This window comes from Sinohyriopsis cumingii, chromosome 2 (genome assembly GCF_028554795.1).
Source record: "Sinohyriopsis cumingii isolate HCF-2022 chromosome 2, ASM2855479v2, whole genome shotgun sequence".
Lineage (NCBI taxonomy): Eukaryota > Metazoa > Mollusca > Bivalvia > Unionida > Unionidae > Sinohyriopsis > Sinohyriopsis cumingii.
Genome location: NC_142962.1, coordinates 22,794,177 through 22,819,790, shown reverse-complemented (window position 1 = coordinate 22,819,790; position 25,614 = coordinate 22,794,177). Strand labels below are relative to the sequence as shown.

At 39.0% G+C, this 25,614-nt stretch overlaps 1 protein-coding gene across 3 annotated transcripts in view; it reads right to left on the bottom strand.

Annotated features, from left to right (window-relative positions):
- LOC149804462 (extended synaptotagmin-1-like) overlaps window positions 1–25,614 on the bottom strand; it is a 201,036-nt gene that overhangs the window by 133,575 nt on the left and 41,847 nt on the right. For all 3 annotated transcript variants that reach the window (XM_089940669.1, XM_089940671.1, XM_089940670.1), the window contains exon 2: window positions 13,096–13,181. In XM_089940669.1, the coding sequence (XP_089796795.1) occupies window positions 13,096–13,181 (86 nt within the window). The remainder of the gene's footprint in view (window positions 1–13,095; window positions 13,182–25,614) is intronic.

Sequence of the window (25,614 nt, the reverse complement as noted above, 5' to 3'; positions counted from 1 at the left end):
TTCCAGATTCACCCAAGTTTATTTTCTCTTAACTGCCAATCACAGCACACATCATTTCTCTGATACACAGAAATTTTAACTGATTATAATTATTGTGAATATGAATACCCTAGATGCCATTCCCTCCCTTATGGCTTCACCCCTATTTTCCTTACATGAATTCAAATAAGTCAATAAAACATCACACAGATACTAGTGAGGAGCTATTGATTGGAGACAGGACTGAGCTCACCAAAACAAATTCACACACTGCAATGTTGCATGACCCTGTAGCCAACAATGCACAAGAAACTAAATGAATTCAAAATGTTGTTGTTGTTGTTGTTGTTGTAGGGTTTAACGCCATTTTTCAGCACATGATAGGCTATACATGGCGGCCAGTATTAATGGTGGAGGAAGAACCCGGGAAATCCCCAGAAAGAACCACCGACCCTCGAGAAGCTACTGGCAAGCTTTCTCACATACCCACATTAGCCGAATCCGAGACTCGAACCCACAATTCAAAATGTAATCAGAGTCACCAAAATGTGAAACATAGGTCAGACTGAGGAAATTTTGAAGGACTGGGTCCTGCAGTCAAAAAATTACATGAATATTATCTAAATGCAAAACATAATGGTGTGATGAACACACAGATGGAAGTACAAACAAGGATAACTATATTCTCCTGAATAAGGTAAAGTGAATTAAAAAACAATGTAGGCAGATCCAGCCCCCTACTGAATGTACATGTTTCACCCTGAATTGCAGACAAGATTTCAAGTTCAATAGTATTTCTGATTCTCTGAAACACTTATCAAAAATTTTTAACAGTAGTAAGTTTAATGCAAAGACTTACAAGAATGGATCAAATTTTCATTATGAACCACATAAGAATCCTAATAACGGAAAAGCAACTTTCATAAGCAATCTGGTTCTTGCTGTTTCTATAGGAACAGGCAAACAAGAAAATATCTTACAGTGAACTAACATAGCTAGAGCCTTAGTAATTTTGCAATACCAATATTTCCATATAATGTTAAAACATGAAGAAAAACAAAAGAACATTTTCATACTTAATGTGCGGGTGATTGATGGCAGATGAAACTTAAATTTTTTACTGCTATTCTTCGATTTTTTCCTATAGTTGCTCATAAATATAAATTTCCAGACAGTTTTACTGATAGGTGATGCATTTTTCATAAATTATTTAATATCACATGCATTATATAATCTGCTGAAAGTATCAGTATACATGTACATGTACCAGCCAGGAAGAAATTGTCAATAATAATGATTTTGTTAATAACTTGAGGTCTTTTACTCATAAAGATTATAATCTGTGTCACTCTGAACATGTAGGCACAGTCTAATGTACCCTACACTATGTAGAAGCTCCTACAATAACTGGTAAATTAGTCATTTCCGTCCTTGTCACTTTCAGTAGCAAAATAATTGGCTGATGTTGTGATCACTAATTTTCTAAGTTTCTTCAATTGTTGGTATTGTAGATGTGACAATATCCCTATAGAATTAATATCCTTGCTACCAGACCCAAGTAGACATAGTGCATCACACACTGTAGCATGGGGACATCATTTTCACCATTGAGGGAATATCAGCTTGATCACTAAACCCTGCATTAAACAATTTGCAATATAGGCCATGGAAACAATATGCCATGCACAATTAAAATCATCGTGTGTGTCTGTGTGATTTGGATTTTTAACGTAACTTTGACAATTTTTCAGTCATATTGCTACGATGTCTGCAGTGTCAGTTTATAGTGATGTCTAGCACTGGGGCATCATGCCGCAGACATATAGCATGATGTCCCACCCAGTCACATTATTCTGACACCGGGCCGACCAGTCCTAACACTAACCTCTTAATGCTGAGCGCCAAGCGAGGCAGCCGTTAGTGGCATCCTGTCCCAACCAGTCACATTATCCTGACACCAAGCCAACCAGTTCCAAAACTAACCTCTTAATGCTGAGTGCCAAATGAGGCAGCTGTTGGTACCATTTTTATAAGTCTTTGGTATAACTCAGCCAAGGTTCAAACCTGCGACCTCCCACATCTGAGGCATCCTCTAACCACTTAGGCTACTGAAGCAGTAAAATAAAAAATGCAAACCAAATATACACAACAATCACGTGGCAGCCTCGTATGCTGTCAATACATCCCTGATGCGCCAAGAATACTGCCCTCATTTCCAAATTGTTGATGATGAGGATAGATTTTTTCTTGAACCATTTAACCCTGAAAAATCAGTCCCGCTGGCCCCAGATGAGTGACCTACCCTGAATCTGATGCATCTGAAGTATGGCATGACTGATGTCCCTGGCCAGAAATTCCATCCTAGAGAAGTCTGAGCAGTTAGAGGATTGATGTGCAGTTTCCAGCTTGCCAGAAGAAGAAACTGGTGAGAGTACAAGTGCAGTCTGCCAAGGAGAACCAGGTCCACTGTGAAGTTCATCACCTCCAACAGACTCAAGATCTCTTCTATTCTGTCCAGTATGATACAGGCTAATCTTTTTTTCATGAGGAAATTCATCTCCACATGAATGAAATCTTGGGAAGGAACCAGCTCTAATTTCTCTAGGTTGGGTAAAAGGCCCACTTTGGTCACCGTGGACCAACTGAGAATCAGAACTTGTCTGAAGGACTCCAAACAGCCTTTATGAATCAACCAGTCACTGAAATACTAGAGGACACGGATCTCCAGTAATCTTTGGTGGATGGCATCTACTCTCATGACTGGTAAAAGTTTTGGGTACTGAATTTAGGCCAAATGGCACAGCACAAAACTGGATTATCACCCTGATGAAGCAAAACTAAGTGTGTGTGATTTGGATTTTTAACGTAGCTTTAACAATTTTTCAGTCATATCGCTACGATTTCTGCAATGTGGCAGTTTATAGTGATGTCTAGCACTGGGGCATCATGCTGCAGACATATAGTATGATGTCCCACCCAGTCACATTATTCTGACACCGGGCCGACCAGTCCTAACACTAACCTCTTAATGCTGAGCGCCAAGCGAGGCAGCTGTTAGTACCATTTTTTGTAAGTCTTTGGTATGACTCGGCCGGGGATCGAACCCACGACCTCCCGCATCCGAGGCGGACGCTCTAACCACTAGGCCACCGGAGCGGTCAAAACTAAGAGGTACTTCCTGTGAAGAGAAAAGATTGAGACGTAAAAGCATGCATCCTGAATGCAGATGGGAGACCAGTCTTTCAATGGGCCTTATGGCATTCCAGTCTGAGGCTGTGGTCTCCATCTTCAAAGGTTCCTCCTGCACAAATTTGTTTAAGATGCATAGGTTGATCATTAGAACTTCCCACCAATTTTGGGAATAAGAAATATCCAGGAGTAGAAGCTGGAGACTAGTTGCTTAACAAATTCTCTACTGCACCCTTCTGCAGAAGGGAGTGAAACACTTTCTTTAATTTTATCAGATTCAACTTGGGTAACCACATGAGAGTTCCTACCAGATAAGGAAGTTTCCAAAACTGAAACTGGAATCCTCTGTTTATGACTGAGAGGACCCAACCAGCACCCATTATGCTTGATCATTCCTCTGAAATGGGGATAGTCTGGCACCTATAAGAGTTAACAAATCAGGGACACAATGAAGGAGAAAGGAAGTCCGTAGGCATGCCCCCCCCCATAAGAAAGGGAGAAGGGCTTACAAAATTCCTCCTTTGGCCTCTTTGACAATCTCTGCTAGAGAGTGCTGAAGAGGTCTGTATTGTGGTTCCTTTCTGGACCTGGGCTGCATGTCTCTGAAGAAATTAGCTGACAGTTCCTGTGAGTGGTCAGGGTCACCATGCTGCCTGAGGTCCCATATAGCTATAAAGAGAATGAGTCCTCCGAAGAGGGTCTCTGCCTCTGGGGGAGTAGACCTCAGAAGGTTCTTACTGTGCTCCAGCAAGACCGGCGTTCCCGTTGGTGGGATGGAGGGAGAAGCTCTGCTGAAAAAGCCATGGACATGGACATGGCATGCTATGATGTCTTGGCTGCTTGCTCCAGTGGGCACTGTTTGGCAATTGTTGACAGTAAACTGAAGGAGGAAGATAAAAAAAGATCGGCATGTGAGGCTATGATCACCAGTGTCCTAGTCTTTAACACAAATGTCCCAAGTGTCTTACCTGGAAGGTAGGACCAGGTCCCTGAGGAAGTACCCATTTGTGATGATCCAGCATCCAGAGTAGAAAGTTTACGGGGAAAGGCATGAGTGTGACCCATATAATTAGAAGCAGATGTAATGTTAGAAGCAATGTAGATGGGGAGACAGACCTACCCTATGCTGCCTAGCAAATTTATGACCATTACAAAACTTTCAAGAATGCTCCTAACCATGACCAAATATTGGAGCAAGAGGAGATAAGTGCAGGAAGCAGCTCTGGAGAGTGTTTCTAAATAGAAAAGAATTTTTGTGTCGACTGAGCCCAAAGTAGTAATCATTAATACTTGAGTCCTGTCTGTGTATACTTTCATGCCATTTTCCATACACCAGGAATCTATTCTATGAAAGGGTCTCTGAAGTGAGACGTGTGGGTCTGATTTTAGCTGTCTGAAATCTGACAGTGCATATAAGTCAGTAGTTGACTTTGAAGAACTTTGCTAAAGGACTCCATGAGCAGTCAGAATGATTCAGCTTCTTGGCCAGTTTTAACTGGCCAGGAGCTAATGTGAGGGACCAGTGCTGTCAGTCTCTCAAATCATGTAAAGCCACAGAAGGGACGAGTCCTCTGAAGACAATTTCTGCTTCCTGGGGAGTAGCCCTAAGTATGTAGGTTCTTACTGTGCTCCAGTAAGACCTTGGAGGTGTCCAGGCCATGTGAAGATGGAGAAGTTCCACTGATAAAACCATGGAGATGGATAATGTAAGGTATGCCTTGATGTCTTGGCCACTGCTTCTAATGGTCAATGAAGGGCAGCTGGCAACACATACCTCCTTCAGAAGGTTGAAAGAGCCTGCAGAAGAAAGGCAACAAGAGATCAAGGTGGGAGGTGGCTGTAGAGAGACTTTCAAAGCAGGAGAGAATTTTAGTGTACTCAGTGCCTGAAGGCTTCAGACACAGCACATGGGGTGAAAGACAATAAACATCATTAACCATCTGCCAAAGGACCAAATCTCTACCTCGACTGCTGCTTTGATCAATGGTTGGGAGGAAGCAGGAGATCCAAAGAGAGGTGCCACATCTGCTGGGGGTATGGGGAACTTCAACCTGTAACTCCTCAAATGAAGGTAAGTGACTGTCCCTAGTGGCAGACTCAGCAAGAGTACTGGTATTTGCATGGAATTAAGTCAACACAATTTAAATAGTAAAACCAAAGTATCGTCAAAATTAACTGAATTAAAACAACTACAAAATGGATCTTGTAATCGCAATGACACCAGCTATACTTTATTCAGAGTACTGGAGATAAATAATTATATTAGCAAAAAAGCAGATGGGATGTTAATAATAAAATAGTAAGGGATCCTATACTATACTGACTTCTAAAAATTAAAGGTATTCGATCACTAAACAACCATTTTACTGGGAAATATGCTTACTCTTTAGCCAGAAAAAAAAATATAAGAGAGAGAGATGAGTTTATGAGCATTCATGTACATGTAAATATGCAGCCCTATAAACCAGGCCAGCTAGCTAAGAAGTCTGGGTCAGCAGGATGTTTTCTGTTGAAATATCTTCAAACACTCTGGATTGCATTTTTTAAGGTTTCTTTATTTTGTACATCCTCATCCATCAGCATCATTTGTCCAATATGCCAGGATACTTTGTGTCAAATTTGATAAATTATGTTCAGATGTTTTTCTTATATAGATAAATCTGAGTTAAGGTTTTTCTACGGTACTTATAAAGGCAGCCATGTCTGAGAGTGAGCACTATTTGTATAAATCCGAACACTTTCAGGCCAAGATTCTGTCAAATTTGATCAATGCGTGTTAAGCAATTTTTAGAAGTCATAACAGGTTTTTAAAGTTTTAGCAAAAGCAGCTGTATCTGTTGGCAGATTGGTGTCATTTGAATAAATTAAAACTTAAAAACATAGTCAACAAAATTCCCTAAAGGAGGAATAAGGTGGGAGGTGACAACTCTAGTACTAAAGAATTACCAAAATCTGGACCATTTAAAAAAAAATAGTATACTATTCAATGGTGTGACTTGGAGCTAACTTGTAAAAAATTTTTTACAAGCTATATTAATAAACGAGTACACTTCAAAGTTTACAAAACTGTACTGATTGTTAAAATTGCTGTTCTGCAATGAAGACATATTTAAAATGTTACCTAATTGCACTCTTTTGTTATTTCCATTACACCAATAAACAAAAATGAGCCTGTATGACAAAACTGTCAGAATATCATGTACAAAGGGTGACTTTTTCAGTTTCAGTTTTAGTAACAAACCTACAATAATGAATAATACATAGCAAAAACAAAAAATAAGCGTGGTCTGTGGCCTTAGCGAAAGGTCTAACAGGGTTCTTTCTTATGTTATGTTATGTGCAAGCTATCCATAAAATCTGATAACAGCAGATGTTGGAGAACTAAAGTTATTGTATGCAAATCATTATTCTTTTTCTTAGTGACCATGATCTCTGACCTGTTGACTACAAAATATATAGCTTTTTTCCTTACAATATTTGCAAGCAAATCACAAAGTCTGGCACAACCATATTTCTACCTTCAGTCTTTGTGACCTTGATACTTGACCTTGTGACCCCAAAAACTTGCAGGGTTCTTCCTTACCCCAAAAGCAAACTATCCACAAAGTTTTGTAACTGTAGAATATGGAAAACTCCTGTTATTATGTGGAAACCTTTTATTTGCTTTAAGTCAGTGACCTTGACCTTTGAGCCTGAACTCAAAATGTTCTTCTTTACCCCATGATCAAGTCAGCAACAAAGTTTGGTAACTGTAGCAGGAGGACAACATGAGTTATTATGTAGAAACCATATTGGTAGCATGGTTTACAGACAAGGCCCTGGGCAACCTGGATATGTGAGAAAGCTGACCAATAGCTACCGGTGGCTCAGTGGTTCTTCCTGGAGTTTTCCCAGAATTTTCATTCACCAAATATACTGGCCACCATGTATAGCATATAATGTGCTGAGAAATGGTAAGTAAAAAAATTCACAAAGTCTCTTTCTTTAAAATCAACATCAGAATTCAGTTAGTATATGAGTTATGATCTAAGTAAAGTACAACTCACATAGCTCATGCACACACTCTAAGTCACTTTTGCAGCTATAGGCGTTGTTTTATAGAATATGATTACACATACATTTAAATAGCATTTATTCACTTTATTTCACATCCTGTCCATCAAAATTCTACTGAAGATTATTGTATAAATTCCTCGAAAAATGCTTAATGACAAGTTCAGTGATAACATACTTCAACATTTTTAGACACAGTTGAGCAAGCAAGGTGATCCCATTTAAACCGTATTTCGTTGCACACTATTAAGTTAGAGGGAACACATTTGTGGGTGGGAAGAAGTTGCACTACAAACATGAACAGAGATGCAATCACATTGTCATTTATAAACAAAGCCTGGGAAAACAGTGGCAGGATAAAAGAAAAAAGAAAAAAAATAAAGGCACACAAGTCCTATAAACTTGAGCCAATTATGTAACTTCATATATATCTTCTGTATGGTATATCATGTCTTTTATTTCAATTTGTACATAATACCTATTTTTTCCCATACAAATATGTTCTTTCTTTCACGTAAAAGACAGTAGAACCATGACTGTCAATTCAGATTTATTTTTGTTAAATTTTACATCATGCTAAATTATCATTTTGAAGAAATGTCAGATGTACAAGCTAAGAATAATACTTATTGTAGGTTACTCCTCTATCCCATTCATAGTTGAATATCCATACATGGGATGAATGAAACTGAGCGTGACTTCTTGTTCATGTGACCATATCTTGAATTTCCCCTGCACTAGAAATAGTTCAATCCAATATCAACTTTCTAGACCCAGTGTAATGCCAAACTGTCATTGCAAAAGTCCATAGCAATCAAAAAATTTTGTCTCGAAATTTTAAAATTGCAGTTAATGTGCAGATCACTCAAAAATTACAACCGAACAAACTGTTATAACTACATTAACATTAAATTTTAAAATCAAATTAGTTTCTACATTTGTATCAGTAAATCCGATTACATGTCCCATGTGACTTTTACTATAGTCATGAAACACTCCCACTTGTCACCATTTGTTGGACAATATAGAGAATTAATTAACTTGAAAATCGTCTATTAGGTGATGCATGATTACAGCACATCCATAGATATCATAAAATGCTTTGTTTTTCCTTTCAAAAAGGAATCAAACTTCTAAACTGCTCCTAACTTGACTATTCCAAATGATTTGAAAAATCAAGATTTGCTGTTGCATGATTACATATATGAAGTAAAATTCAAAGACACTTTATTGCCTATCACAAAGTAACCAATGTCCTTAACAAAAAAACTTTAAAGGTCTCATTCAAGGTAATGAAGTGTAATAACTGTTTTTTGTTCAAAAGGCATCTCTGATTTACCCAACTTTCTACTGTTTAATATACTTTACCTATACAAATCAGCCTAATGTACTCAAACAAAAACAAAACAATGATAAAGAAACTGACAACAAAAATCACCCTAGCCACTGTCAATCAAGTAAGCTGTAAAAAGATGGTTGTTTATCTTTTGCCCATTTACATTTTAAATGATACAACTGACAATGATCTGTGTAAAACCAACAATAAGCTGTGTAAGCTGCACCTGGGTTGGTATTATTCCATGGCCATTAAGCATTAAATTATGCATATCACCAGTACTTACTGTTAACAAAGGCTATGGATTACAGACAAATATCACTCAGTCAAAAAGGTTTCTGTGCCTTTATTAATTAAAAAATTAATAAATTAGTTAGAAATTATGTTTTTATAACTATGATTGTGTCAGAGTTTGGATGTCAAAGATTGTTATTTTATGTGACATGCCAGATATTTACTTGGATAGTATGCATTCTGCAATTATTCCTTGGAGTGGGTCATTACTTGATTTACTCCACCCTGCAAGTGGTAGAATTTTACAATGTGTGTGTGTATGTGTGTAGATATAATGGCATTTTTAATCCATTTTTTGGATATATCATACTAAGGAAATGAGAGTTAACTGCCTTTCTCAAGGCATCGAACACAGGCTGTCCCTGGCAGATTGTCACGTTTGCCTGCCCGCGATTACGTAAGTCAGGAATAAAGGAATGGGTTGGCGCAATGAGTATGTCGACCCTGCACTGTTACGGCGATTTTGTTTGTACAAGAACCCCCCGTTAGGTGTTAACCCTTGCATATAGATGTTAGAAGCTTTGTTCTAAGAACAAAGGACCCTCAACACTATTGTACATCTCCCCGCTTTGACAGATGGCCTGAGGCTCATCTGTTAAGCTGAACCGACTGGGGGTAGAATTGATATCCAATCAGAACTGAGGAAGGGTGGGGCCATCAATTCAAACCGGAACTTAACAGTCAGTCGGACTGATAACGAATTAGTGATTTGTAAGCCATCGTACTGGTAAAGCAGAATATACTCACTCCGAGGGAGCCACTCGTGATTTAGTGGGAAAACTCTTAGAACATTCTAAGGACAGAAAGCTTCGTAAAGGTCAGTGAGTATTTTGCTCGATTGTTGCAGAATGTTACGGCATTGTAATTGTAATTAAGTGCAGTATGTATATTTACTTACTAGAATCATTAGTAGGTAGAATTACCTTTGATTGTTTAATTTACATGCGTACTTGAAAAATGAGCTATAATTATGTAGATTGCTCGCTCGTCAGAATTAATATTGTATTTCGCTATTTAGTTACTTCGTAGTAAACTAGTGTACTTATTCATATGATATTCTAGATTTGCCATTGTGAATTAAATGGTAGCTTGTAAAATGGCTGCAGTGTGTAAATTTAAATAATATGAATATTTGAATATTTGTGTACACCTGTGGGAGTGTAATGTACAGAAATGCATCAGATTATTGTGATATTGTCGAGAATAATGAGATTAAGGAAATATATATATTGATGTGACGCAATTTAGTGATTTCTGTATGATAAGTAGGATATCGCTCTTATTGCAACGTTGTTTCTATAAGAACGTGTGTTTTTCGATGTGCACGAATGCGTGACCAAAGATGTAGATAACCGTGATCTGATGATTGATTGATTGTTGATTTAGTGTGAGCGAGATGGCTAGCACAAATGCTAACGTCCTTGTGTTTTTCGTAGGAAGCTTTTGGGGACAGAGTAATCAAGTCCCGAGTCTCAGAGAGACAGGATAGAAGTAGGCGGAGAACAAGCTTCATTGAAGGAGAAATAGAGAACAGAAGTTGGCAGGGAACAAGCCTTGTTGAAGGAGAAAGAGAGAAAGAAAAGGAGGAGGAGAAAGAAGACAAAAGGGGAAGAGGACAGGAAGAATCGGAGAATGCCAGATGGAGGAAAGCAATTGCGTAGTAATCACAGATGAGTAGAAACAAGTACAGGGGAAGCCATCTCACACTATAATCACGTGATGAAATAGGTTGTCACACAGTCGAGAGAAAGTAGATTGGTTGAGAAATTAATATCGTTTAATTTGTATTAAATTGTTATTCTTTTGGATTTCACCTTTGTGTTCTTAATAATTTAATTGTCGGTATTGCTGACTGGGGGCTCGGAGCTTTACCTCTCTCTATCACTAATTTCACTGACTGGGGGCTCGGAGCTTTACCTCTCTCTATCACTAATTTCACTTCCTACAAAACGAGCCAGGGTGGGAATTCCACAGTAATTCAAATAAATTTGGGAGCACCCCACCCCAACGCATAACAGTGAGTCACATAGAACTTCACACAGATATGCTGAAATCTCTGAAACAAGCCTTACTGCAACTGTGAGAGATATATACTGTTTCTATTTAAATCAGTACTATGACTGCAATTGTGAGAGATATATACTGCTTCTTTCTAAATCAGTGATATATCTAACTACACTCAAAATAGAGTAAAACCTGAAAAAATAGCTTATTCTATTCTTTGTCATTTGCACCTAACTTGTATTTGCAATAAAAAAAATAAAGCAATTGCAATGGCTTTTACTGGTCTTACAGAAAAGGTATATATGAATTCTAATTAACCATACTCTGCTACAATACCAAAGTATAAGCCTATTATTCATCATTATGGCTGTGAAACTCTTATCTGACTAATTAATTGAGCTTTCAATGATCTGAAAAGTGGAAGTTCAAGGTTTTTTGCAAGGAAAATACAAAACATACTGCCTCACAGGACAACCTCCTCCACCACTACCCTTTCCCAGAGGAACTGGTAAACTGGTTCTATTTGGTTTGGTGTATTTATGACACAGCAAAACTTGATGGTTATTTAGTGCTGAGACAACCTGAGTAAAGTGTTGTGTACATGGGACACAACACAATAAATGAACTGTGCTATCTGATAGTATGCCTTAAACCCACAGCATGCTGAATGATCACCTTTTGAAATTGGTGCTCATTCATTCGTCAAGCAGGACAAAACTGTGCTTCAAGGGAAAAACAAAGGTATCACTGGCTACTGACAAATACTCCTAAACCAGAGATTACAAACATTGCACTCAGACTTTGTTTCAACATTCTGGTGCCTGACTGGCAAATTTCAAATGGCCTACCAATCAGACATCAGAATTCTAAGTTAGTGTAAGTATGAAAACTGTTTGCAATTTTGGACCTGGTGCCAGAATAACCAAAAATTCACCCCATACAACTTATTTCATAAGTATAATTTTTCATGGGGGAAAGAGTTAAAATATACAAGTTTGAATGGGCAGGAAATAACAGAATAGCAATGCAATGACCAATCTAAATGCTGGGTTGAGTCTGGGTCTGAATACAATACTTTTTGTGTAATATTGGTGCCCTGGTCTCTTATAATAATTTTAGTTCACAACATCAACAGTGTGTTAAATAAGTACTGTCCCTATATCTAGTAAATTGTTGAACAAGGACACAAACTTTTCTGAAGATATTGTTCCCCAATAAATTTATATATGATTTTATATATGATTTGTTTGCATATTACCCCCACCACCACCACCTCCGTTCTGAACCAAAAATCAATCATGTGTGTCAATGAGAATGAAAATTGAAAATGAAACCAAATACTTCTTATTACTGGTAGACTCTCCATCTGCATTTGAACTTGTAATCACAGGCCAGTTTCTCTCACATATCCTTTCCACTTTCATGAAGGGTTTTCATAGTTCATCAATACACGTAATTACCATTCAGACCCATCAGTTATCCTTTTCTCAGTTGTAAAAGGTGGAAATTCAATGTGTCCCCAGAAATAATATATTTTTGGCACAAAGCAAAATATTTTCTGAGTACGAGAAATAAAATGTTTATTTCGTCCCTAACCTGTGTCTTAATGATCATATGTTTATAAACATGATCCCACTGCTGCAATGAATGTCCTATGGTTAATATGCAAATATTGTGATTCAAGACTGGGAACTATGAAATTTTGGCTGAGCACTTCGACAATGGAGGTGGTGTAGCAATACTGTACACACTAGGAAATTAAACATCATTAAATAATGCAAACAATTCAGGATATCTTTCAAATACTTACAGCAGAGGATTCATGGCAAAAGCCTATGTATATATACTCATATTGCATATTCTGAAACCAATAATTTGAGGATGATTACAGATAATACTGAGACTGTCCAAAGCTAATAACAGCATATCAGATACATCAATCTACCATGCCTTGATAAGTAAAAGATTGAATTGCTGATGAGGCAGTTCTCTGCAACCATGTACTGAGCAGTGGTAAATAATTTTGAGTATATTCAAACAAGCATACAAAATATATATCAAACTATTGTTGCAAAATGTGGTCAAGTCAGTATATCTGCGATATAAAATGTTTGTAAATATCTTTTTATAGAACTATTTCACTATAAATAGCAATTCATTGTTTTAAAATTTAGCTGCATCCAAACTCTGTCACATATTTTAGACTGCAAAGTTTTATGATATACAGAAGTAATTCTTACCAAGAAAATGTGGTTTGACTGTTACAAGCCGTTCATTCACTCTTTTCCTGATGAGGTCTTCAATCGAAGCAGTACTAAACACCCACCTGCAAAAAATCAGCCAGTTAATAAAAATTCTTCAAAAGATTACAATATTTTAAAAAAAAGCACAATTTCATTATAATGCTGTCCATGATGACCGTATGTATGCCAGCTTTTAGTGCATCTGCCTTATAATGAAGCTAATGACCCATGTAATTTAATGAAATGGAATCCATGAAATGATGCTCTCTTATAACACTGGGAACTGTGTTATGATGAACAGCCGTATCAAGGATGATTCCAACAATAAAATTTTTAACATTTCAGAGCTGATACTTAGAAATGGTAATTTCTAGTGCAAAATGACGATTTGGAGAAATTTTTTTAACACAGGCTTCTGGTTTATAATCTCCTATCCTTCATTAAACATTTTTTTTAAAAATGCAATTTTTTATATTTCTCTTTCTAGCAGATTAAAAGCTAATACTGTAAGGTATTGTATATAGAGTAAATAAAAATATTTAAATTTTTTTTTTTTTTGCAGAGATACTGCCTTTTTACCTAGTAACAGTGGTAGAGTTGTTGTTGAGTTCTTTTGTAAAAGCCACCCCACCCCACCTGGCTATCTTGGAACAAGTCATGAAAATTAGACTGAATATCTGCAGTCAGCACTGCCAGCAGCAGGGAGGGCGAATCATACAAGTTTTTTCCGCAAAAAAACCCTTCTATCAATAATTTTTACAAAAATAACTCTTATTTTGGAAAACAAACCCTTTATTTTAGTAACTATGACAATAAAGATGTCTATTTACTAAAATAAAAGGTTTAATCATATAATCTAATCTTGGAAAACGTTATTGCGGCGATGGTTTCGATGTGAAATCATCGGTGGATTAGCGCCCTCCCTGCTGCTCTCGGGGAGATATTTTTTAACTAAATAACGTATCAAGTCCAACTCGATACCGTGTCCGAGGATCATGCAACGCTATCGTCACAAACCCGTGTGGTTTTCACTGTGCACGACTGAAGAAATTTCTGAATTTATTGATGTCCATGTCTCCGCTGCACCAAGTCTGATGAATATTTCATAACGTGTGTACGTCAACTCCGTTGAACACTGCAAGGATGTTACAATTGTCTCTGATCACTTTTGGAATTTGTGTATAACGTTGAGTTACATAAATCACATCTGTGTTTTTATGACGACCACGGGAAAATATTCTTGCAGGGTTTGTTTGCTTATCCAGCATAATATCATCGTACACTACTAGATTGTTAATAGATCCATCAATGTCATCAATACCAGGTACATCATTGATGTCAGTTACGAAGTCAACTACGTTTTCATCACGTTCACTGATTGCTTTTGCACTCTCGTTGAAATCTTTTATCACATCATAACATCGCTGATCATCCGCAGATGGACCAATCAAATATAGCTTATCCCATTTCATCCACTTCATTATCAAATTCAACAACAGCTGTGTTTTACCCGAACCTGACGGACCTATGATAATCATTCTGATTGAATTTGGTAGCACTGAGTTATGTTTGATTGGTTCTTTTTTCTTCGTCGCAGAAAAGTCAGTAACTTCCATTTGTATACAAATGAATAATATTATGGATTTATATTGTGTGAAGTGCAAGGCACGAACCCCAACGAACGACCTAACAACAATTACAACAAAGAATAACCGACAAGCACTTTCTGGTAGATGTGCTCGATGTGGCACAAAAAAATTTTGATTTCAAAAAAAAAGTTTAGCGGAGGCGACATTGCAGCCCAACTTGGAAAACTCCCTGGAGCTCCCTGGGCAAAGTATCCCGGGGAAAAACATCTTCCCGGATACAACTACTGCGGTCCTGGAACCAGACTTGACATAAGACTTGACAGTGACAATCAGCCCAAACCTGGAGAGTATCCGATAAATGCTATCGATGCAGCTTGTCATGTTCATGATGTAGCTTATAAAAACCCTGATTTGCAGCAATGACATATCGCAGACGTGAAATTAATTCATTCACTAAACTCCATCAAAAATAAATCCCTCAAAGAATCACTCGCTAACTGGTTAATTAAATCCACAATGAAATCTAAACTAGTATTAGGCGCTAGTAATTAATAACAATACAAACATTTCCAATGGAGGCGATTTATTATTCCCCGATCGGATACTGGAGAGGTAACACGGCAATCAGTAAACTCGCTAAAGCAGCAGGGGTTACGGCGGTTACTGCCAAAAATTGGCTATCGAAACAGGCAATATGGCAAATTTATTTACCACCGCCTAGCCAAATCAACTTTGCACATTTCAATGTTAGTGTGCCCAACGAAGTTCATCAGGCTGACATACTATTTCTGCCACATGATACAGTTAGTCGGAAAACATATAAATACACGTTAACCATAGTTGATGTTGCAAGTAGATACAAAGATGCGGAACCGTTAACAACTAAAACAGCATCTGAAGTAGCCGATGCGTTTAAACGAATTTATCAGCGAGGACCTGGACCACAAGGTGGTCTACGATGGCCACATCTGCTACAAGTTGATCCTGGCAAAGAATTTCAAGGTGCGGTATCATCGCTGATGAAGCAACATAACGTTATCATACGACGAGGACATACTGAAATTCATCGTGATCAGGCAATCGTTGAGAGATTTAATCGAACACTCGCCGAAAGATTATTTGGATATCAATACGCGAAAGAATTTATTCAAGATGCGAGATCGCGCGAATGGGTTGCAAGATTACCAAGTGTGATAACTGCGCTAAATAACGAGATCACCCGAGCCACCAACATGAAACCTGCCATCGCGATCACAAAAAAATATATACGACATGATTCTTCAACATTGGCAAAGCCAGCGCCAGTGTTGGGTAATGCTACAGTTAGATATTTATACGAACCAGGCGAACTTGAAGGTGGTAAACGAAGAGCGACTGATCCCATTTGGAGTGTTACCACACATAACATATCCACCGTGACAAGATCCACTGGCAGACCAGCAATCTATAGATTAGATTCAACTGCTCCTCAACGCGGATTCACCCGTGAGCAACTTCAGGTGATTCCCGATGATACACAATTACCACCAAAATCACTAAAGTGATCCCACACTTAAATAGCTGCAGCGGCGCCTCTGCGTCTATTACACTCAAGACAGGTCAACATGATATTTTCACGTGTGTGGCCAAGGTTGCTATTTTTTCTGTCTAACGTAAACTGTCTTGGGTCATTTTTCGGATATCGCCATAACATTACACAATTGCAATTCACGCAGCGATTACGTTGTTGTTGTCGTAGCGTAATCACGAATTCAACATCCAAACGTTGATCAAACTCCCGATTATTTTTTTTGTCGCTGTGTTTGCAATCGGTTAATTTTTTTCTTATCGTGTCAGTCATCGCTGACTCATCAACGGCTGATGTCGTTGACGTATCTAGCACAATTCTTCCCAGTTGAGACATTCTTCGCACTCTTGACACAGCCAAGTAAACTAAATTTGACCACTCGATGCGATCATCAACAATCCAGACTTTTGTGTCTTCGATGGTTAATCCCTGCGCGGAGTGAATTGTCAAAGCATATCCTAACACCCATGGTGATTTATTCATAGCAAGTGCAGCATCAACAGCACTCATATCAACTAACACAATATCATTTAACACTAACTGTTGCTTCGTTGATTTTCCTGGAATATCAACATCGATATTTTGCAATCGTGTATCATCTGGTCTGTAACATAACGGTACCGGCAACGTTGGGAATTTTTCTCGATGTAGTTGAAATAATCGCCGCTGAAGTGTGTCTCTGACTACTTTTCTACTTGCCACTATGAGATCACTTAGGTTCCAACTTTGACAGAAGTCTCTCATGGATGTCCTTGGAATTACCTTACGCATAACTACGCATTGAATTTTATTATTTTGCAGCCTAATCAGCTTTTTAAACGTCTTTAGTTTTTCATCAAGTGCTCTAACATCATCATTTATTTCTTCGTAATAATCAACAAAATTCATCAACCAATCATGCGGAGATTCACCTGTAAACGGCGGTGGTTGACCATGATCACCGCACATAATAACTGCAGTATTCTTCGTCATCAACCATTCAAGAAACTGCTTTAGCGTATCCAACGATACAGTGTCTGTTTCATCCCACACAATTTTCTCAGGAATATACTTTGTGCCCATTCGTTCAGGAGTCCATGTGCCTCCGCTGTATTAAAAAAAACTGTGATATGTACAAGAATTAACTCCGCGTTGTTTCATCTCCCTGGCAAGTCTATGTGTGGGCGTTAACACTATCATGTCAGAATTTCGAAATAACTCAATTACTCGAGTTGTCTTACCACAACCACCTGGTCCGTTTAGATAAACAGTTCTGTGTCTGGCAACAGGATCATACACAGATGGTAGCAACTTGCTGGAAGATATTTCAGTCATCACTGATTCACGATAAACGTCTTTAATTTCAACATCAGCTGATTCACAATATTCGTGTAATCTTTCATTTTTCACTCTCCAGCATCCCCATGATGATGATTCCGTTACGACGCTATTTACCAGCGGTAAGTATTTTCTTGCTATATAAAATGAATCGGTTGCAACTCTCACTGCGGTATCGGGGAATTATTTACCATCGATAGCAAATTTATAGAAACATAAGACAGCATTGAGGATCTCAAATGTGTGTACTGACATGATTCTCCATCAAGGTAACTAACAATCATGCCTAATTCTTTTCCGTTCGACAGCAACGCATCTTCGCGGTGACAAAATACATCTCTTGCGGCAGTGTCAGCTATTATAAAATTCAATTCGGCATCATCGAAAATTAATCTATTGTGATGTATTTTGTGATCATACGCTCCTCCTTGAGTAAATTTCCCTATTAATCTTCGTCCGAGATCCTTCGCTACACTTTCACTGTTGCTGAGGTAAATCTTAAGCATTTCGGGAGTCCATTTTTCGATAACTTCTTTTTCAACAACAACAATTGGTGTTGGTAATCAAACTTCAGTTTGTCAGCGATAGCATATAATTGCTTCACCGACAGTCAGCGACGTTAGCACGCCACTGTCAAGCGTGTATCGCAGCAACACAATAGGAACCCAACCCTTCTCCGCGAAATGTCTGCCGAACCATGCATAATTGATCGGGTGCAACTTCGTAGCAAATCGAAATGATGTCACCCGGGCGAACCCAGTTAAGTCAAAATCAGGTAGCGGTCCGTCAATGGATACTCTTGTCATCAAGTTAGTCGGATGTCCAAATCTGGTAAAATATTCACTGCATGAGCCGTACCCGAGAAAGCTTCCGGGGTAACACGCAATCATATCCACGGATATCATATCGCGATGATCATACCAGGTATTCCACAACCCGCCATGACCATATTCAACACAGCTCAGCTCGATATCCTTGAGGAAATTATCGCGAGTTGGTTTCCATGAATTTCGTTCCCTGGCTATGTGAGCGGCAACACTTGGAACAGTAAAACAGCGCGTCAGCAACTGATCTAACAAAGACTCATCAACGGAAACTGAGTATTTTTCCGCGAGTGTTTTCATTTCGTGTTGTAACGACTCAGTTCGGTATACTTCTCCGTTGGGTCTCACAAACTGATCATACTCGGAATCTTCATCACTTTTAAATAGCCATACCGACACAGGATCTGTTTTGCTCGCTTCATAAATACAATCAAATATGTTTCCGTGATAAATATCTCACAACACGGTCTCGCGGAAATATCCTAACTGATTCAGTCCAAGCATGACTGTTATGATCAATAATTCTTATTGGTGATCCGTAACAGTTGTATTTTGATTTGTATAGTTCTTCTCCGGTCAGCGATTTCACAGTTATAGGAAATCTCAATAGCCGTTCCAACGCAGCAACATCCGCTATTGATGCTCCGCTATCTCTGACTCGATTAGCCCATGTTGTTATCTTGGATTTTCTTGACGGCGTTAAACCGTTGCCCCGCGCTGCGTTGCTGAAATGTTCCATTACTCGCTCGGCTACACAATTCAACACCGTCGAAGTTTTCATCGGAGCGAGTTTATCAATTTTTGTTTTTTTTACAACATATAACCCGAAAATGACTGCAGTTACAGGATACGCTCTGGCATAATATGGAATATCAATTCCAACGAGCATTCCTGGTCTGCAATTACGACTTAACAAAACTGTTTTTCCGTTGGCAAGGACAGGATCACGTTTATCACGGATAATCCATGCATCTTCGCCGGTTTCATCGACGACACCGACGATAAATTTTATCAACATATAATATTTGCTATCATCAAGATATTTAACAATGTTGCCCGCGCGCGTATCTGTCATCGTGCCGTCGATGACATTTTCCCCGAAAAGATCTTCAAAGATATCTTCGGAACTCTCACGGATAATTTTATATATCGAGAATACGTGACTTGCACCATCATCACGAAATTCCTGTTTCGCGCGTCCGATGATGCTATTCAGCGTTGTTAAATCCTTTCGTTGCACATCACCGGTTAACCTATCAAGGTCAAATCTCCCCCGGGCTGGTCTTATCGATGACAATCTGTCAAATTCTTCCATATATAACAGTAGAACAAATATGTCTAATTAAAAAAATGGCATATATATATGCCTGAGAACTATTGTGGATGGAAAATTGCAGGGACTAAACAGCGATGCCAGCGAAAATGTGTCGGCGAATATTGTGCATCTCATAATCAAAATTTCAAGCGAGGATCCAACGGCAGAGTTACTTGTGCCGTATGCGGTATTGCAATCCGTGGAAAAACAAAATTATGTTCAGGATGTGGCGGTAAGAGATTTCGCGAGCTCGCCAGGTATTACCGGCGTAAGCATAATCGTATCTTCACGGAACAGGAATACATCGACAACCACCTGAACTATTATTTAAACAAACAAAAGGCATCTAGTATAGACAAATGGAATTCAGAAGACATCCAATCTACGATAACTACGAATCTTCAGCAGACGGAACAGTTAGAAACTGCAGATTAAAAAAAACACTTGGACGTATTGGTAACTGTGGTTATAAACAAGTTATGGTCTATAAATCCGGAGAAGGAAAAAATTATTATTCACACAGATTTGTTTACGAATGCTTTCATGGACCAGTTCAGCGAGGACTTGTTGTTGATCATATCAACCGAGATAAATTAGATAACCGTATCGAAAATCTAAGAACTGTTACTTATCGCGAGAACTCGTGTAACACAACAAGAATTCCTCAAAGGCTTCCTCCGCAACCTGTTATTGCTGTTATCATCGATGCCGATGATGACGACGAGATAGAATTTCCATCGATGTATTCTGCTGCTAAATATTTTTCTGTAAACTCAGGATCTATTTATCGAAATATTAGACTTGTAACAAAGTTCGTATACTCGGAAAAATACGATAAATTTATATCTTTTTATGAACCTGCCTAACGTTGACAGTAAATTAAAGACAAAAGCGCGCTAACATATAATGAACGAAGAAACCATTGCAAGACTTACCGGTGAAATCAACGCCGTAAAAAAATTCGCCACAGCCAGTGAAATTTTTAATTCTACGTGGTTGACAGATCAATACGATAGCGTCGTAGAAGCTCGCGCACAGGGTTATAAAACTCATAAGCGCGAATACAGAATAGCGAAGCTACTCAATGATGAACTTCGATATAAAATTATTTATCAACACCAAGACCAAATTAAGGCTTTCGTGCCGGTAGCCCGCACCATAAAAAGAGTCCTCGACGACATCGGAAAAATATTCGAGCAAGAAAAACTCTCAAAAGTTCTTTCTGATAAGTTCGATAAATTACTCATCGACGAATAATTACCGTAACAATTATGGAAAATAATTACCCATAATTGTTACCGTAACAATTACTGCAGCATTTTGACAAAAAAAATTTTTCGCATATTTTTTTACGTCTTCGCGTCATGGGTAATAATTATTATCACGATAATTTTTTTCGCTGTTATCATATGAAGGTAATTCTCGATGTCGAACAAGTCAAACAAATTCAACTTCAACGCGGAGTCGTTCCGATCGCTGATATCGCCAAACGGTTTCATGTCGGTTATAACAGAATTTACGAAATATGGCGTCAGAGCGATCCTGACTCGATCAGACCAAAAATTTCAACGAAACCTAATCACATCGAGATAACATCGTTGACACGTCAGCGAGATTCTGCGACGGAGCGCTGCCAACAACTCGAAGAAAAAATAGCACAGTTAACGGCAGCTAATGACCAACTCGTCGCTGACGTGTTAAGTGCCCGCGAAGAATCAACTAGATTAAACAGCATAATAACTTCCATGGATGCAAAATGTCTCCAACTAGGTGTGACCATGCATCTTACGAAGACAATTCAACAGCTAAAAAAAGACAGAGCTGCAATCGAACAAGAGTTTACCCTGCAACAGCAGTGTAATCAACAGCTCAGCGAGAAGCTTAACAAGCTGAAGCAAGATAACAGCAAATTAGCGAATTCATTCGCCGCGCAGGCATATAACGCTGAGAAATCCACGGCGAATGAATTCGCAGCGGGGAAACCCATGGGTAAAAAAAAACGACGAGTGAAGATTGCCCCAGCGGATAAATCCGCGACGGACTGGGAGCAGCAACTGCGTGACCTCGACAGGGATTAACTCGATAACACGATTATCATAATTCGTTCAATAAATTTAAGCGCTTCAACGGCGTAACGCGGTTGTCTGCCTGTGTTGTATTCATGGTAGTCTTCATGGGATCTATGGCGGCTATCGTGACCGTACATGATTTTGAAGAAATAAAATTTTTCACAATCTTTATACTCTTCTAGAAGACCACGTTGGGTTTCCCCAACGCGGGAAAACCTCAGCGGCAACGACAGCGGAGATACACGACAACGAGGAAAAGTCCCCCAAACGGTGTCAACAAGAGGAACATAATTAATGTTTTCAAACACCGACAAGTATTCGATTCCAGCAATATCAGCTATCGTGCAGTTGCTGCGATATCGGGTCGGGCAGCGATCGTTCATAAAGCATGAAAATCTCATCACTATATATTTGCTTTGCGGTTATATATGTTTAAATGCAATATCAAGGAATATTCCCCCCCGCGAGAACGTTATCTAACTGTTCCCTGGACAAACACGAATGTGCATAGTTCAGAATTTCATCATCGCTAAAGAACACGTAAATGTAATCACGATCACGCAGCCACTCGACATCGTCGTGACTCAGCAACATCTTATCGGTGCCGTCGCGGAAACACCGTATCCAGGTTTGTCCTAAAACACGATGTGTTTCATGATGAAATGATGCATTAAATGCGGCCCTGATCGCATCGGCAAGTTCCCTTCGGTCAAATATATGCACGCGAACATGCTGGTATTCAGTCATTATATGTATTTTTTTATTTAATATAATTTATCACGACGGTGCTGTCGCTGATGGTAATGCCATTGGAAACGCTGGCGTTTCTCCCCACCGGGCTATCATCGGAATCGCTTTGTGATTCCCAATCACTGTCGGAATCACTGGAATCACAGCGTGATTCAGTTTCAGATTCAGATTCACAATGACTGACAATAAAATCACTGTCAGAATCACATTGTGCTGTCACCGATGATGAATCACTGACATTACAATCACTGTGAAATCGTTTACGATTTTCATTCGAAGATTTTCTTGACATGTTATTATGCTATGATATCGCTAATTGAAAGATGAAAGTCCTGAAAAATCGAAGATTTTCGAGGACGGAAATCCTAAGGATGAAAGTCTTAAGACGAAAATCCTTAGGATTTCACCAGCAAGTTTACACTGATGGTCTCCCCCCGCAAGTCCAAAAGTCTGCCCTGTTGGTCAGTAACTTTAAAATTTATTCTTGTCAGCATATCGTTATGACACCTCAACGATACCGGATTGATTGGCTCTTGCACAATCAAAATTCCAGGTGGTTCTTTAGGAGTAAATGAGTACAATATAAACCCTTGCTGGGCTTGATTCGATTCCGTCATGGTTACGTTGTAGCTGCCATCGATTACATCACATACAAGATTGACCGCGACGACATCGGTGATATTTACTATCCCCGGAGAAATATGTCTGCCATCACCGCTGGCGGAATTGTCGTGTTTCAAGATAACAGGTTCTGGTTGTGTTCGCTTGTACGTGGCAAGGATATCCGGGAAGGATTCATCGATGAGATCACTAAGGGATTTTTTTTAACTCAGCCGTGGAAATGTATCCGGGATGTTTATAATTTGCAATTTCATCTTCGTTAATGTTAAGTTTAACTAATGCTTCTCGGACAGCACGTAAGCCCTTTTCTTCTTTTATTCTATCTACAAGAAGAGAGAGCGAAAGAATGGGGGGTAGATCGTCACCATAGACCTTCCTCATCTTTGCTAATATTTCTTCATCTTCTCTCATTTTGTTTTTTTCGTGCTCAACCGCCTGGACTATGGATTTAACTACTCTGTTGTTCAGCGTGTCCATGTAATTTGTTGATTCTGTTTAATTTTTTGATTTCGCTGATGATATCATCTTGGGGGGCTGTTATATCGCTGATATGTGATTGAAGGCGCGAACGTAATATCTTTAGTCGTTGATTGTGCAATTCACGATAATGATTAAATAGACTAGTAATCCCCTCTTCCTTGTAAAAAGCTATGGTCTGAGTGAGGCTCTTGTAGAACAAATCCCAGCCGATTCCCCCCCCCCCCGATACATAAAAACCAAACCTGGATTATAATCATCTGGATCAATCATTGCCGGGAGAGTAAGCACCCTTTCTCTTTGAAGATCCTCCCGCTCGAAAATTTCCTCCTTCTCCGGTTCGTCGGTAATATAATCTGATTTTTTAGGTTCTGGTGGACGTGGTTTAACCGCTGCTTTCTCCGCTGGCCACCCTAGCACGGTTCGGATTGAACTGTTATAGATATCCACGGAGTATTCAGGATTTGAGATTTCGATGATCGTTGACAACGTTGGCTCATGTGCTGATATGCCGATCTTTGCTTCGCTTCCGATGATACGCTTCATTTGACGCTGTATTTCCTTGTTGATTTCTTCGATCTGATAACTCCCAGTTGGAAGTGTAATAGTATTCCAATCTGGTGTGCCGTCGGCATTATTCTGATACGAAAATACAAATGAATTATTTGGCAACTGTCTGTGAAATGATGTCGACCTGATGTTGGGCCAACTGTGATATACTCGTAATTGTGCCAACGCGATTTCTTTTACTGGAATTGCAGTTGGAAAATTAACATCGAATTCAGGTTGCGTCGAAGATATTGTGATCATTGTTGTCCTTGTCGGAGTTGTATTTGCTGCTATGTCGAGCAGCGCTCGATGCTGAAGTATCTCCGTCATTATTGTTGTTGTTGGTTTTCAAATTAAGATTCGCTGCGTGCTCGTAATCGTTGTAAATGCTGGACATCAACGTGAATTCAGAATCTGATATTGTTGTGTCGTCAAGGCTGGACGATATCAACGAAGACAATTTCGAGTAACCGCTGATGGCCACGTTGGCTAGTTGTTGATACTCGTGTAATTTTGTTATTGCGCACGAGGATATTTTTTTTGCGATGATGTTAGCAACTCTTGCAATCGTCGCTGATGCTGAAATTGTGATTGTGATCGCGATTGCAGCAGTTACCAGCGTTAGCGCTGATAATAGCACACCTGTGGATGCAACTACCGCGGATACCGAATACACACTAATATCTAACACAGTCACACGGCGTTTATATTTTTTTATTTTTGTTGCGCATCTGTCAATGGTGTTTTTCAACGTTGACTGCCATTCGCGTACCTGATCATACCGGTACTGCTGAGCATCTAGTGTCGTCGTTGATGATGATTTCATTATTTGAAATCGTTGGTGATTTTCAATTACTGGTAATTACGTAACCAATTGAGGTGTTTCTGCGACGAATTCCAAACACCACCAGTAAGATGTTGAGTTTAATTCCTCGTCTGCGGCTTCAAGCATAAATGTTTCTTCGGTTCCGCTGTTTAGTATTACAGTGCAAACCCCGGAATATTTATCGGTGGAATGTCTCCAGGGAAACGTTGTCAAGATTTCAAACTTAGCGGCAGAAAACACAGACAATCTGTACACGCCAGTGACTGTTGCTGTGTATTTGATAGTATTATTTTGTCGGGACCATGTTGCGAATCCCGATGATAACGTGAATACGATGTTGGTGATATGCCCGGAGGTAACTCCAGTGGGGACTTTAATCAGATTGGTTTTGTTAACGATCTCAGGAATACCTGATACGATATCCTGCTGCTGTTGTTTGATCATGTCAATGTCGGTCTTGATTTCAGAAAGTTTTACGTCGACGACTGAAGGAATCCCAAAGAACTTATCCACGGTCTCTCCAGTTTTTTGAGCGTTTCTTCGAAATCTTGTAAATGCGCCCACGTGAACATCATACTCTGCCCGCAACGTGGCTAGTTTACCGTCAACGGT